The sequence below is a fragment of the Delphinapterus leucas genome, chromosome 1 (assembly GCF_059928025.1).
Source record: "Delphinapterus leucas isolate spDelLeu-1000000601 "Yukka" chromosome 1, BTC_Dleu_Yukka2, whole genome shotgun sequence".
Lineage (NCBI taxonomy): Eukaryota > Metazoa > Chordata > Mammalia > Artiodactyla > Monodontidae > Delphinapterus > Delphinapterus leucas.
This window is the reverse complement of record NC_143129.1, coordinates 44383620-44396626: the sequence shown is the minus strand read 5'-3', so window position 1 is coordinate 44396626 and position 13007 is coordinate 44383620. Positions and strand designations below refer to the sequence as shown.

At 44.6% G+C, this 13007-nt stretch overlaps 1 protein-coding gene across 1 annotated transcript in view; it reads right to left on the bottom strand.

Moving 5' to 3' along the window:
- HSD11B1 (hydroxysteroid 11-beta dehydrogenase 1) overlaps positions 1–13007 on the bottom strand; it is a 48210-nt gene that overhangs the window by 31485 nt on the left and 3718 nt on the right. Inside the window, exon 2 of the mRNA XM_089909285.1 lies at positions 8324–8331. Within this exon, the coding sequence (XP_089765411.1) occupies positions 8324–8331 (8 nt within the window). The remainder of the gene's footprint in view (positions 1–8323; positions 8332–13007) is intronic.

Sequence of the window (13007 nt, the reverse complement as noted above, 5' to 3'; positions counted from 1 at the left end):
CATAGTTTTATAAAGGACTTTATGCCACCAAGGTATGTTACACACTAGATTCCATTTTCATCTCTACAGGAAAAGGAAGTTAAGTTTTATTTTCTTAATACTATACTATTAATAGCAAAAGTATAGGAAACAATGAAAAATGACTTTCAAATCTGATGATGCTAAAATGATAGAAAGATGAACAGATTAGGGAAGGTTATTGCCTGACACACACAAAAAAAGAATTTTAAAGTGCACTACAGAAAATATAAATTTAAAGAAAGCAAAAATAGCAACGAGCAGGAGGAACTGTAGGTGACAACATAAAACAAACACGTCAACTATTGCTCATTGCTGGCTGAATTAAAAAATGAAGTCCAGGGCTTCCTTGGTGGCGCAGTGGTTGAGAGTCCGCCTGCCGATGCAGCGGACGCGGGTTCGTGCCCCGGTCCGGGAAGATCCCACATGCCGTGGAGCGGCTGGGCCCGTGAGCCATGGCCGCTGAGCCTGCGCGTCCGGAGCCTGTGCTCCGCAACGGGAGAGGTCACAACAGTGAGAGGCCCGCGTACCGCAAAAAAAAAAAAAAAAAAAAAAAAAAGGAAGTCCAATGTTGTGCTGCCCCCAAAGACACATTTAAATGCAGACACATAAAAAACGCTGCAAACAGATTAATAATTAGATGGCCAAAGAGCTATCATGTTGGAAAATAGGGATACAGAGAGAGCATCCAAGAAAATAATTTTCATGGACTTTGATGAAATAATTTTTTTTATATCTTTTTTTTTTTTGGCTGCGCGGCATGCGGGATCTTAGTTCCCCGACTAGGGATCGAACCCGAATCGGTGCCCCCTGCAGTGGAAGTGCGGAGTCTTAAACCCTGGACCACCAGGGGAGTCCCTGATGACATAATTTTTAATCAATAAAATGCATCAGTGAGAATGAAGACACTGCATAATGGTTGATGACATTCAATCTTAGAGGCTCTCAGAAGTTTTGGTCTCAGGATCCCTTTAACAATTTTAAAAATCATTGAGGATCTCAAAGAATTTTTGCGTATGTGGTTTTACCTATTGACATGGATGTATTAGAAATTGACTGAGAATTTCTTTTTTAGCTCAAGAATATATAAACATCCATGTATTAAACTTTGTGTTATTACACATCCTGTAGGCTGGGGAAACTCATGAGAGAAGGAGAAGGAAAAAGGACAAATAATGTTTTAGTATGATTATGAAAGCAGTTTTGACTTTTCAAACTCCCAAGAGGGTCTCAGGGACCCGGGGGACCACACTTGGACCACATTATGTAATATACATGGATCCACTGTATGTCTATAGTTACATGCCTGGTTCTCTCATTAGCTTGTCAACTCGGGCACGGACTATGTCTTTTTCATCTTTATCTCTCTCCATCTCCCTCTAGCTTTGCTCCAAAATAGGCATTCAGTGAACTTTTGCTGTTTTAGTGTTTCCAAGGCACTGCAGCGATAAGAAAATTGCTGTCTTTCTGGAGCCTGATTTAATCCGGGGAAGTCACTGAGATTTAGCATTCTGGCCAGAGCTGATCAACCCCCGCCCCCTAATCCTCTTCTGGCGGTACTCAATAAATTGAAAAAAGAAAAAGAAAAAGAAAAAAAGACAAAGGAAATATGAACACTTCACCTAGCATTTGTTTGGACAAATTTTCACCAATCAAGTAAAGTTTCTTTCACTGCCATAGCAACGAACTGAGCTGTTCATTCCTTCACGCTGCTCCTCCTTTGTAAGGCATTGACCACCTACATTTTAGAGCAGGGTTTCAGTGAAATGCCCTCAACATGACCTGGTCATTTTCAAAAACCCACGTAGCATGGGTCACTCTCAGCTGGAGGTGCATGGTTGAGCCCAGCCAGGAATTCTCTCGGACTCGATCAGCCCCACCTAAATAGACGGGGTCAAGAAAAGCGAGATGGTGAGAAGATGTGCGGTGCTGTTGAATGGAAAAGGGCCTCGGAGGGATGGGCCAGATCTGGGAGGACTCACAGGAAGTGGCAAACACGTGAGGGGGGGCAGCCACAGGGGAATTCCTGTGCATTTGGCATAAAATGTAGATCATGCAAGGAGCACCTGTCATTTCTGAAGCAGCAGCATCTGGAGGGCTTTCTGGGACTGTTTGGTAGCTTTGTTAAGAAAGTGGTCTCTTCCTTGTGAAAACTAATCCTGCCAGTGGAACAGTGCGCAGACCTTGGAGTAAAAGGTGGGTGAACCCTCTCTGTTCCGAGGTTCTGCCTTCTCTGGGAAAGTAGCACCAACAGGTTGAGACAGGAAAGGATCTTAGCATAATGTTAGAACGCATAAAATTCTCCCCTTTCCTCAATCCTCCCACCCTGTTCCCCACCCCAATCCAGCTCCTCTGGTCTGATTGTTTTAAGGACTCCTCAGTCTGTGCCATGGCTGCCAAAATCTGTTTCTAGCCATGGAAACAGCTGTAAAATGAAATTCATTTTATGGCAAGACAAGAAAAATTTAAACAGAAAATCTTCTCTGCTCTTTGGCCTCCTTTCTCCTCCCACTGTGCATTGTATATCTGTATTATGCATGGCCCAAACCTTCCCCATCGACAGAAATACCTGCTCAACCATAAGAGCGATGTTCTCCTAGCATCAATAAGACAATTCCTTAAAGATAACAGTCCTTCATGGTGCTTAGATGTGGATTATGCAAATTGTCAATAATCTGTCATTACACGTCAATAATACAGCCCTCTGTCTCAAAAAACTTATATAACTGTGGCTTGACTTCTAACGGGCAGAACAATTCTCAGAACTTTCTGAGATGCTCTTCCTGGGTTGTAACCCTCAAATTTGACTCAAATAAAAATTTCCTTTTCTTTCTTAGATCAACGGATTCATTTTTTGTCGATACAGCTATCATTTTACGTCATTTTGTCTAATAACATGGATTCCCTTCCTCCCCTACCCCGTCCCCTTCTTCTCCCTCCCCTGTATACCTAACAAGAGGGGAAGTTCTATTTGTCAACCCTTTTGCAGGACCCTACTCCTAATGCACAGATTTACTCATTTTTTCCAACTAATGGAAGCTCAGATGCAGGAAAATGATGGGATAACCTGCCCTGTGTCTGCCATCCTGTCCCTACCAGTCACATGTAGTCCATGGCAGGGGGACTGGTGAGGCAGACTACCAGGAATGTGTTTGCCTGGGAGAGCCTAGAGCCTCCTGGGAAAGAGCAAGTACCCTAATGAGGCCCAGAGTTTGGCCCGATCCCTGCCCCCTCAGTGTGGGTAGGGCAGAGACAATTCTAAATATGTACTTGCATGCAGTTTTTCAAGATTTTCCTCTGGTCTATGGCACGTGAACTTGCCCTGGAGCTCCGAGTAGCCATGCACAGTAACTGTAAAGTTACTCCCCGGAAAGTTTGGTGAAACAGGGGCAGCACCAGCGCTCCATGGGAAAGGCCCACACAGTGGGGAGGAGAGGACTGACTCCAGCAAAGCTACTGCATGGCTTCGGCCACCCAGTGCTTTTTCTTGGTTGTTCAGCCCAGCTTTCAGGAAGCACATCAGGTTGGCATAGCAGCCTCCGCCAGGTGGGATTCTTAGGGTGCCAGTGACTATAGCATTAGAGGGAGGCCACTTCCCTTAGGGGCGAAGTAGGGTTGCCCCTATTCTATTCTATTCTATTTGTATTCTATTTGCTATTGTATTCTATTTGCTACATTCAGCAAATAGAAAGACAGGACACCCAGTTAAATTTGAATTGCATATAAACCACAAATGCTTTTTGAGGATTTATATAATCTCAACTATTGCACGGGATTATACGAATACTAAAACATTATTCATTGTTTATCTGCAATTCAGATTTAACTGGGTGCCCTGAGTTTTATCTGACAACCCTGGAATTGGCACAGAACTTTGGGAATGCTGGGACAAATTGTACCTTAGGTGTGGACAAAGCATCCTTGACCGTGGCTAGTGATAGCAGAGGTGAGAACACCTTGTGTACCTTCCCCGCAATGGAATCCAGCTGCCCGGCCACAGACAGCTCCCAAAGGGCTATAAGTAGCAAAGGAGGAAAAGGGTACATGCCGCATGTTGGCTGAGTGACTTCATTTATTTAGGTTGTACGACCGATCGGATCCTATGACCTATGAAAGAACAAAAGCCTTCCAAGTCCTAGAAGGCACTAGATATGGCAATAAATGAAATGTGTAAAGTATTGTCAGTGCTGTGATGGAAGTCTACGGTGGGGAGTAAAGAAGGAAACAGCTCTCTCAAAGTGGGGGATGGGCAAGTAGGGCAGGCTTCAGAGGAGAGGTCAACCCTGATCCATATTGAAGCAAGAGCAGGAATACTCCAGGCAAGTGAAGAAGGGTAGGAGGGAGCATTGCTAGGGTTCCGGAGTGTGTGGGAGAGAGAGGAGGGTTGGTCTGTAGCACATTCCATGCAGAGGAAGCTGAGTGAGAAAATAGAAGGAGGTGTGGAAGAGAATGGAGTGTTTGGGAAACTGCAAAAAATTCCACATGGCAGGATCACTGAATTTCAAGGGGTGGGGTTACATGGGGCAAAATCAGCCAGGAGAAGTAGGCAGGAACCACATCCTTGAGGGCCATACACATTTATTGTGGAATCTGTTGTTCTGGCATTTACGGCCAGACATGAAGCCTCGGCACCCTCAGCCCTTCCCAGAACTCTGCCTGTTCACTGGCCTTTTGCATCCCTCACAGCCTTATGCTGAAAATTCAGGATCCCCTGCCCACCTCGGGCTCATTAATCCAGCCCCCCTCCCTCCATCAACACTTCAGTCTCCCAGTGCCACGCTGGGCCCGGCCTCGTCCTCTGGCTTGCAGCTCTGGAGCTTTGCTGAGCGATGTTCCTGGGCTCCCCAACGCATACGCAGGCAGATTTTCCTACCACGTCTTCCGCTCTTTGGTTCTGTTTACTTATCTGATGTCTCAGGAGCCCTTTCTGCTCTTGCCTCTCTCCCCTGCTCCCAAGCATCTTCTTCCCTTGGATTCTGTCCATATATAGTCTCTGGGCTTTCTTCCTACTCCTCAGACTACTTCCTCTTGGTGTTCTGTAGATTCTGTCCTCACTCTTTCCTCCTTTCTATCTTTGGGCGATTTCCCTCATTCTCATGGTTCCAATTGCTATCTTTCAGTTGATGAGTATTAAAAATCTCTATCTCCTGTGCCGCATTGTATCCTAAATTCCAGGCAGCATAACCACCTGTTTACTTCACCTCTCCCTCTTAATGCCTCCTAAACACCTCAAACTCAACATGCCGAAACTGCCCTGATTATTTTTTTTAACAGCTTTTGTGAAGTACCTTTTTTTTTTTTTTTTTTTTCGGTACGCGGGCCTCTCACTGTTGTGGCCTCTCCCGTTGCGGAGCACAGGCTCCGGATGCGCAGGCTCAGCGGCCATGGCTCACGGGCCCAGCCGCTCCGCGGCATGTGGGATCTTCCCGGACAGGGGCACGAACCCGTGTCCCCTGCATTGGCAGGCGGACTCTCAACCACTGAACCACCAGGGAAGCCCAGTACCATTTTTATACCACAAAAGTATCTCATGGTAAGTGTACAGTTCAATGGTTTTTAATAAATTTGCGGAGTTGGGAAACCATCACCACCATCCAATTTTACATTCCCGTCACCCCCCATAGGTTCATCTTCACCCATTTACAAGTCCCCATCCCCAGGCTTGGGCAACCAATAATCTAAGTTTCTGTCTCTCATTTTAGTGGAATCACATAATATGTGATCTTCTGAGCCTGATTTCTTTGACTTATCATGTTTTTGAGGTTCATCCATATTGCAGCATGTATCGGTACTTTGTTCCTTTTTATTGCCAAATCCTAGTCCGCTGTATGGATATACTACGTTTTATTTATCCATTCACTAATTCACAGACATTTAGAATTTCCCACTTTTTGGCTATTACAAATAGTGCTTGTATGAACATTGGTGTGAGTCTTTATGTGGTCTTGCTGGGTTGTGAGGTAAATCTATATTTAACTTTTAACGAAACTGCTAAACTGTTCTCCAATGACTTTGTGATTTATTTCAATCAAGGGCTTTACCACCCATCCAGTTAATGCTCCAGAACCTTGGAAGTCCTTCTTTACTCCTGCTTCCCCATCTCCCCACATCCCATTACTTACCAAGCCCAGGCAATTCTACCTCCTGGATATCTCTAGAACCATGTCATTCCATCCTCACCCTCACTGTGACTACCCTCACTCTTCTCTCTGCCTATCCCACCTTCTCCAATCCATTGATTTATTTTTTTAAAAGATTGTGAAACATTTATATGCACAAAACAATAGATGAAGCCATGAACAATTTAGGGGGCATGATAATGAAGCAAAAGCCATGCTGGCCTACCAACCACCTTAAGACCTGACTGTTGCCAACACTGTGGAAGTGCCCTGTGGGCTTCAGTGCACCCAATTCTTCTTCAATGACGCCTTATTGTTCTTAGAATAAAGTCCAAACACATTATTTTAGCTTTAACAAGCTCTTTGTAAGCTTTGAAATACTTTCCCAGGAACCTCTCACCACTCTACCCCCATTCCTTCTTATCCTTCAGGTTCTACCCATTGAAGTCACCCTCCCTGCCCTCCCTTGGACATGTAACGTATCCCCAAACACTGGGTATTTCTCTTGTCATAGCTCCCATCACTTTGTACTCACAGTTGCTCATCTGTCTGTTTTTCCCATTACACACAGGCCTGAGAGGGCAGAGGCTTGATCTATCTCACCAGTGTATCTCCCGTGCTTAGCACGGTGCTTGCACACGGTGCAAGTGCTAGAAAGCATTTTCTGAATGCTTAATGGAAACAGACTCTTATACATACAAATAAATATGTCTGCTAGGTATTTGAAGGTCAGGAGAAATCTCTAGGCTAGAGATATTGATTTGGGAGAATGAAATCATGTAAGTTAAAGTTAAAAGCAGACAGATGACACCGGCAGGGAGAGGGTGAAGGGCACAGTGGGATATCACAGAAGACGAGAACTGGTGGAGCGGAGCAAAGGAGGAACGGGCAGCGGGAGGACCTGAGGCAACAGGTAACCTGGGGGAGGGGTGGGGGTGGGCGGAGGGTGGTCTCTACGAGATGCGAGAGGTCACAGCTTCTGAGAGGTCAAGGAGGATGAAAAGCGATCAAAATACATCGGGTCTGGAAATAGGAATCGCTGGAGGCCTGTCAGAGTCGTGAAGGCACTAAAGCCAGGGTGCTATGTGTTGAGGAGTGATGTATAGAAGGAAAGGACATGTTTAGTGTGAGTGTGGAGAAGGGGGACATTCGCGGAGCTTGGGAGGCACGCAGATCTGAAGGAGGGTTCTGATTTTTTAGGATAGCGGTGAGTTAAGATTTCATTCAAATGTTTTGGAGCATTTTCTCTGTGCCAGACACTGTGCTGGGCTGAGCAGATTTTCAGCGTATGGGAAAGATCCAACAGCGTCCATAGACGGAATCGCTGGATTTACAGGGTCCGACGATCTGGCACGTGGCTCCAGAAAAGGAGACTCAAGGAAGGAGGGTGAGGGTGGCTATTGAACTCCTGCGGTCTGCTTCTAAATTCCGTGAGCTTTTTAGCCTAGCGTGTGTCCTTCCTTCGATTTTTGAGAGGCAGATGGCTAAGGCTTCCCCATGTGTCCATCTCTCTTGGAGGAGGGCGAGGAAGCAGGCGGGGAGTTGAACTCCTTAAGGTCTCCTTTTCCTCGGATTTGGCCACAGGAGGTAACTTCTATTCTCATACCTGCCTCATTCCGCGCCGTTCCTGATCTTCGTGCATTCACACCTGTAAGGCAGGAAAGTCTTTCCCTGGGTGGTTGAATTTTTCCTTTTCTGTCTGATGGGAGGTTCACGAAGTTTGAGGGCTTGGAAATCACCCAGGAAAATGGCCTTACAGGAACGGAGGGAGAATTTCTAGGTTTAGGATGCTACGAGTTTTAACAGGTTTCTGCCAGAAGAGGGAGCCCCAGGGCTGAGAGAGAAAGCACAGACTGCTGGGGTTTAAAATCATGGGGATGGGGTCTTTGTTTCTGGTATTGTTTTCAGCAGTCCACAGGGGTTTATGGGTTAAGATAAAAGAAGATGAAAGAGGGAAGCAGGGAGGAAGACAGATTCGCAATACACCGACATATACACAGAAACAGTTACACACACACAAATCACATAATCCCCCCTCCCTCACTCCTCCCTACACGCACTCACTATTTCTGCTTTAGTCCAATGATTCCTAAAACTTGCTGTGCAGTTGAATCATCTGGGGGAACTAAGGGCAGATCCCCAAGCCGCACCAAGGCCTGTTGAATCAGAACCATCAAGGGTGGGACCCAGCAGTCTGTATTTTTGCACAGCTCCCCAGGTGATTCTGAAGTAACCTTTAGGTAGACAGACTGGGGAACTCTTCTGGGTAATTAGGTAAATACTTTAAATATAGTTTGTTTGAGACTGAATTTAATGGCTCCAGCCATCAACATGTTGAGTGGTAAGTAGAATGTAATCCATGAATGTTGTTATAACTGAGCCATTTCCTCTCTTTCTTCTTTTCTTTCTTTCTTCTTCCCTCCCTCCCTCTTTCTTTCTTTCTTTTCCTTTCTTTCTTTCTTTCTTTTTCTTTCTTTTTCTTTCTTTCTCTCCTTCCTTCCTTCCTTTCTTTCTTTCTTTCCTTCTTCCTTCCTTCCTTCCTTTCTTTCTTTCTTCCTTCCTTCCTTCCTTTCTTTCTTTCCTTCTTCCTTCCTTCCTTCCTTCCTTTCTTTCTTCCTTCCTTCCTTCCTTCCTTTCTTTCTTCCTTCCTTCCTTCCTTCCTTCCTTCCTTCCTTCCTTCCTTCCTTCCTTCCTTCCTTCCTTTCTTTCTTTCTTCCCTCCTTCCTTCCTTTCTTCCTTTCTTCCTTCCTTCCTTCCTTCCTTCCTTTCTTCCTTTCTTCCTTCCTTCCTTCCTTCCTTCCTTCCTTCCTTCCTTCCTTCCTTTCTTCCTTCCTTCCTTCCTTCCTTTCTTTCTTTCTTCCTTTCTTTCTTTTTTCTATTTACTAATATAATACATGAGAGGCGTTACAAAGTCACGTGATATCAAAAGGCTTATGACGATAACAGCAATCCTTGTTTCTCCCTTCCCCATGCCCTAGTCCCATTCAGAGGCAACCACGTTTTAAAATCTTCTTTCTTTCCTCTGGGAATTAACTGCATATTTAAAAACATTTACTGCTATTTCTTGATTTTGCAGTTTTAGAGATTATGTACTGATTTTCCACTACGGAATATTAGGACTTTTCCTTTTTTTTTTTTTAAACAGCACACACAGATACTCATTCCCTTCCTTCTAGATTCCTAACACTATTAAATTACAATTTTAATTAAATCAATAGTGTTCATATTATTATGACGGATTTTTGGCAGCTCAGCAATATAATGTACTATGATTGCATTTCTTTTCTTCTATTCCCCATCCCCGACCCGGGAGTCAATAATCACCTCATTTTTGTTTGTTTGCTTACTCAGTTGTCATGTTCTCCAAATCCTCCAGTAAGGGCAATACAACTCAAATAAAGTGGTCAAATTAATTGGATAAGCTATTTATTTTTTCCCTTGGAGACATCCATCTTGGAGCCCCATTCTTCCTGTTCCAATCTGGACTAGGAGCCTGATAGGCTGGTAGACGGGACCTCCCTTTGCCATCCACCTGGCAACCCCGACTTTTTCTTGGTTCATTTCTTCATGATGGTAGGGAACTTTTTTTGAGACCTTGGATGCAGGAGTGCTATTTTACATTGAACATCTTTACATGGGCTTTAGTCCATCAGACCCTGGCCACATACAGCCCAGTGTGTCAGCCCTGCCTGCTTGTCCTTACTTTACCCTCTCCCTGATTCGTTGTTTGGCTGGGTAACGATTTCAAGATTGGAGATTATCTTCTCCTGGAATTGGAAGACATTGCTGCATTGCCTTTCGGTTTCTAGCTTCCAGTATTGATACTGAGAAGTTCAATTTCTGTCTGGACTCCTGATCCTTGTTTTTTTTTTTTTTTTTTTTTGCGGTATGCGGGCCTCTCACTGCTGTGGCCTCTCCCGTTGCAGAGCATAGGCTCCGGACGCGCAGGCTCAGCGTCCATGGCTCACGGGCCCAGCCGCTCCGCGGCATGCGGGATCCTCCCGGACCGGGGCACGAACCCGTGTCCCCTGCATCGGCAGGCGGACTCTCAACCACTGCGCCACCAGGGAAGCCCTGGAATTCTTATTAGAAGATGTCAGAGCTCCTGGATGGATCCTGTAAGTTTCTTATTGTTTTTGTCCTATTTTTCATCTCTTAACCTATCTGTCCTACTTTCTGGGAGATTTTGTCAATTTTATCTTCCAGTATTTCTTTTTAATTTTTAAATTTCTAGCTGCATTTTTATTTTAAAAAGCTCCTTTCTGTTCTCCACTATTTTTAGAAACACTGACTTCCTGATCTTCATTGATGTATACACTGCCTTCCTTTATCTCTGAGGGGGATATTGACGTTGCCAGGGCTGTTGTTAATGATTTCTTCTGCTCCCTGGATTACCTATGTTGGGGTCTCCATCGGCAATGTCAGGGGCTTTCATTTTATGCTTGGTGATCTTTGGAGTCAATTCCTTGGCTGTTGGAAGCTTTGTGTGTAAGGGCAGGGCTTGTCAACTATGGGAATGCACTGCAGAATAACCCAGGGGGAAGTCGGCAGTATCATTGGGGGACCCCCAAATATCAGTGTCTGTAATCATTTTTTCTTTAGTTGTATACTTTCTACAAGGAGGAATGCTTCATTCTTCTGCCTGGGGTGGGCTGGAATAAGGAGAATGCAGAGGGCTGTGCGTGTTCTGGGATCTGAGTCAGGGTAGGGGCTGGGGAGTCTCATCTTTCAGGATGGCGTCTTCCTCTAATCCTCTGTTTCTAGCTCCCTGCCTAAGCCCACCCTTTGCTGTGCCTGATGTCCCTGAGCCTGGCATCTCTTTGGCCAATTTCTCCAGAAAATAAACTTTCCTTCTTCTTGGAGGGAAAGAAAGGGGATTTGGAGCATCTCTTCCTATTTTTGCTCCCATCTCTCCCTCTGAATTGAGGTTTCTGGTGGCCTGATCCCTGGGACTCTCCTGGGCTCTGTGGCTTCTTGTTGGCCTCCATGGGCTGTTGGGCTTCAGCAGTCTCCAGTTTGCTAAGTCACTTATCCCTCGTCCATCCACTTTCCACCTTCTGAAGGGGTATTGACATTTCTCATCTGTTGTTGTCTCCATCCTGGTCCTCTGTTCTTGTGATTTATAGCATGCACATTCTTCTACTGCACTGTGATCAGTGCATTTTGTAAGGGAGCAGAGACGAATGTTTGTTCAACTGGCACGTATAACCCTAGAAAGTGCTTTTGAGCAGGCTGTCAGGTTTGAAAGGAGAAGAAGCCTATAGTAGTGCCATTTTCTATTTCTCCCAAGATACCCAAAATTCAAGAGTGTGCGAGTGAGACTTTTTACTAAATCATTTACGTGGAAGAAAAGGAGGGGAAATCTTTCATTTGTTCATTCATCCATTTCCCCCAAATGTTTATTGAGCACTAATAAATGTCCAAAACTGTGCTTGGTGCCAGGAATGTATTGTAAAAGCTGATCAATATCTGATGCTTTCCTTCAAGGAGATTCTAGTTAACTATAAGGAGGGTAGGTCAGTAAGTCAAAGCTCACAGCAGTGTAATAATAATGTGCATAGGGTGCTAACGGAGCACAGAGTAGGGCAGCCAAGTCATCCCAGGGCAGTGGGAAAGCCTTCAGGGAGGAGGTGACCCTGGGGCTACGTTTTGAAGAAATAAGTACAAGTTATGGAGATGAAGACATTGGGGGAAGGCCATACCAGGCAGAGGGAGCTATATGTGTTTAGGTAAGGAGTCTAGAAATACCTCAGAGCGACCTCAAGTAGTTTGAAGTGGCTGGAGCAGGGGTCCGTGTTGGGGAATGGCCTGAGTAAGAATGCAACAGTCACTGCACTGTAAATATTCACGTTAGTCCACGGCATGAGGCTGGGCCTACTAACGAAAGATGCAGAAATAATAATATCTTATTCTCTCTGTGAATTTGAGCAAATTAAAAAAAAAAATTACTTGTGAAAGGAGGATACTATGCGATTATATAAAGAGGTAAGATATGTAAAATGCTGGATCAATGGTAGGAATGTAAAATATTCTGGCTCTTTCATGACAAATCTGTCTTGAATCCTTCTACTCTCCAGTTTCCTAACAGTTACAAAACAGATCTAGAAAAGCTTAACTATTAGGAAAATCTTTTCCCATTTTCCATTTCTGCCAAGTAAGGATTAGTTGAGCATCTTTAACTGAATATTTTATTTTATTTAATCAGGAGTTGCCATGTTTATGTGTCCTTGGGTATCTGGGGCTCTTTTGTATAAAGTTTCTTGCAAGGCGCCTGGGTGGGACCCAGATAATTGAGTTCCAGTCTCCCTTCCTCCACTGACATATATGTGACCTTGGGCAAGACCCTGCCCCTGTCTTGGCTTCCATTCCCTCACCTGGCAAACAAGGGGAATTAGATTACCTTTAAGATTTGTTCCAGCTCAGAAATTGGATGCATGGAGCTTTTTAGCTGTACTGAAATCAGCATCAAGAAAGAGCTAGGATTTTTGGATTTTATTTTCATATAATACATAAGAGGGAAAGGCAATTCCTTCCAAATTTTGGAAAGCAAGCAGAAGTGAGATTCTTCCATCTCTCCTTACCTCTCCCGCCTTCCTTTCAGCTTCCGTCTGTGATGCACTCACAGAAAACCCAAAGGAAAATACTGGCACTAAAAGAAAAATAAACACTTCACTTGTGTCCCTTTGAATTGGTAAGCTCTGTTGGAAAAGTTGGGGGAGCAGGACTCTTCAAAGCCAAGTGTTGTGAAAACACACCATCATGGTCTACAGGCATTTTCCAAAGTGTGAGTTTAACTATTTTAACTCCCCCAAGTGACTGCATCAGTAAACTGCAACCTTCTGGATGGTACTAGCTATCGATGGCAAGGGA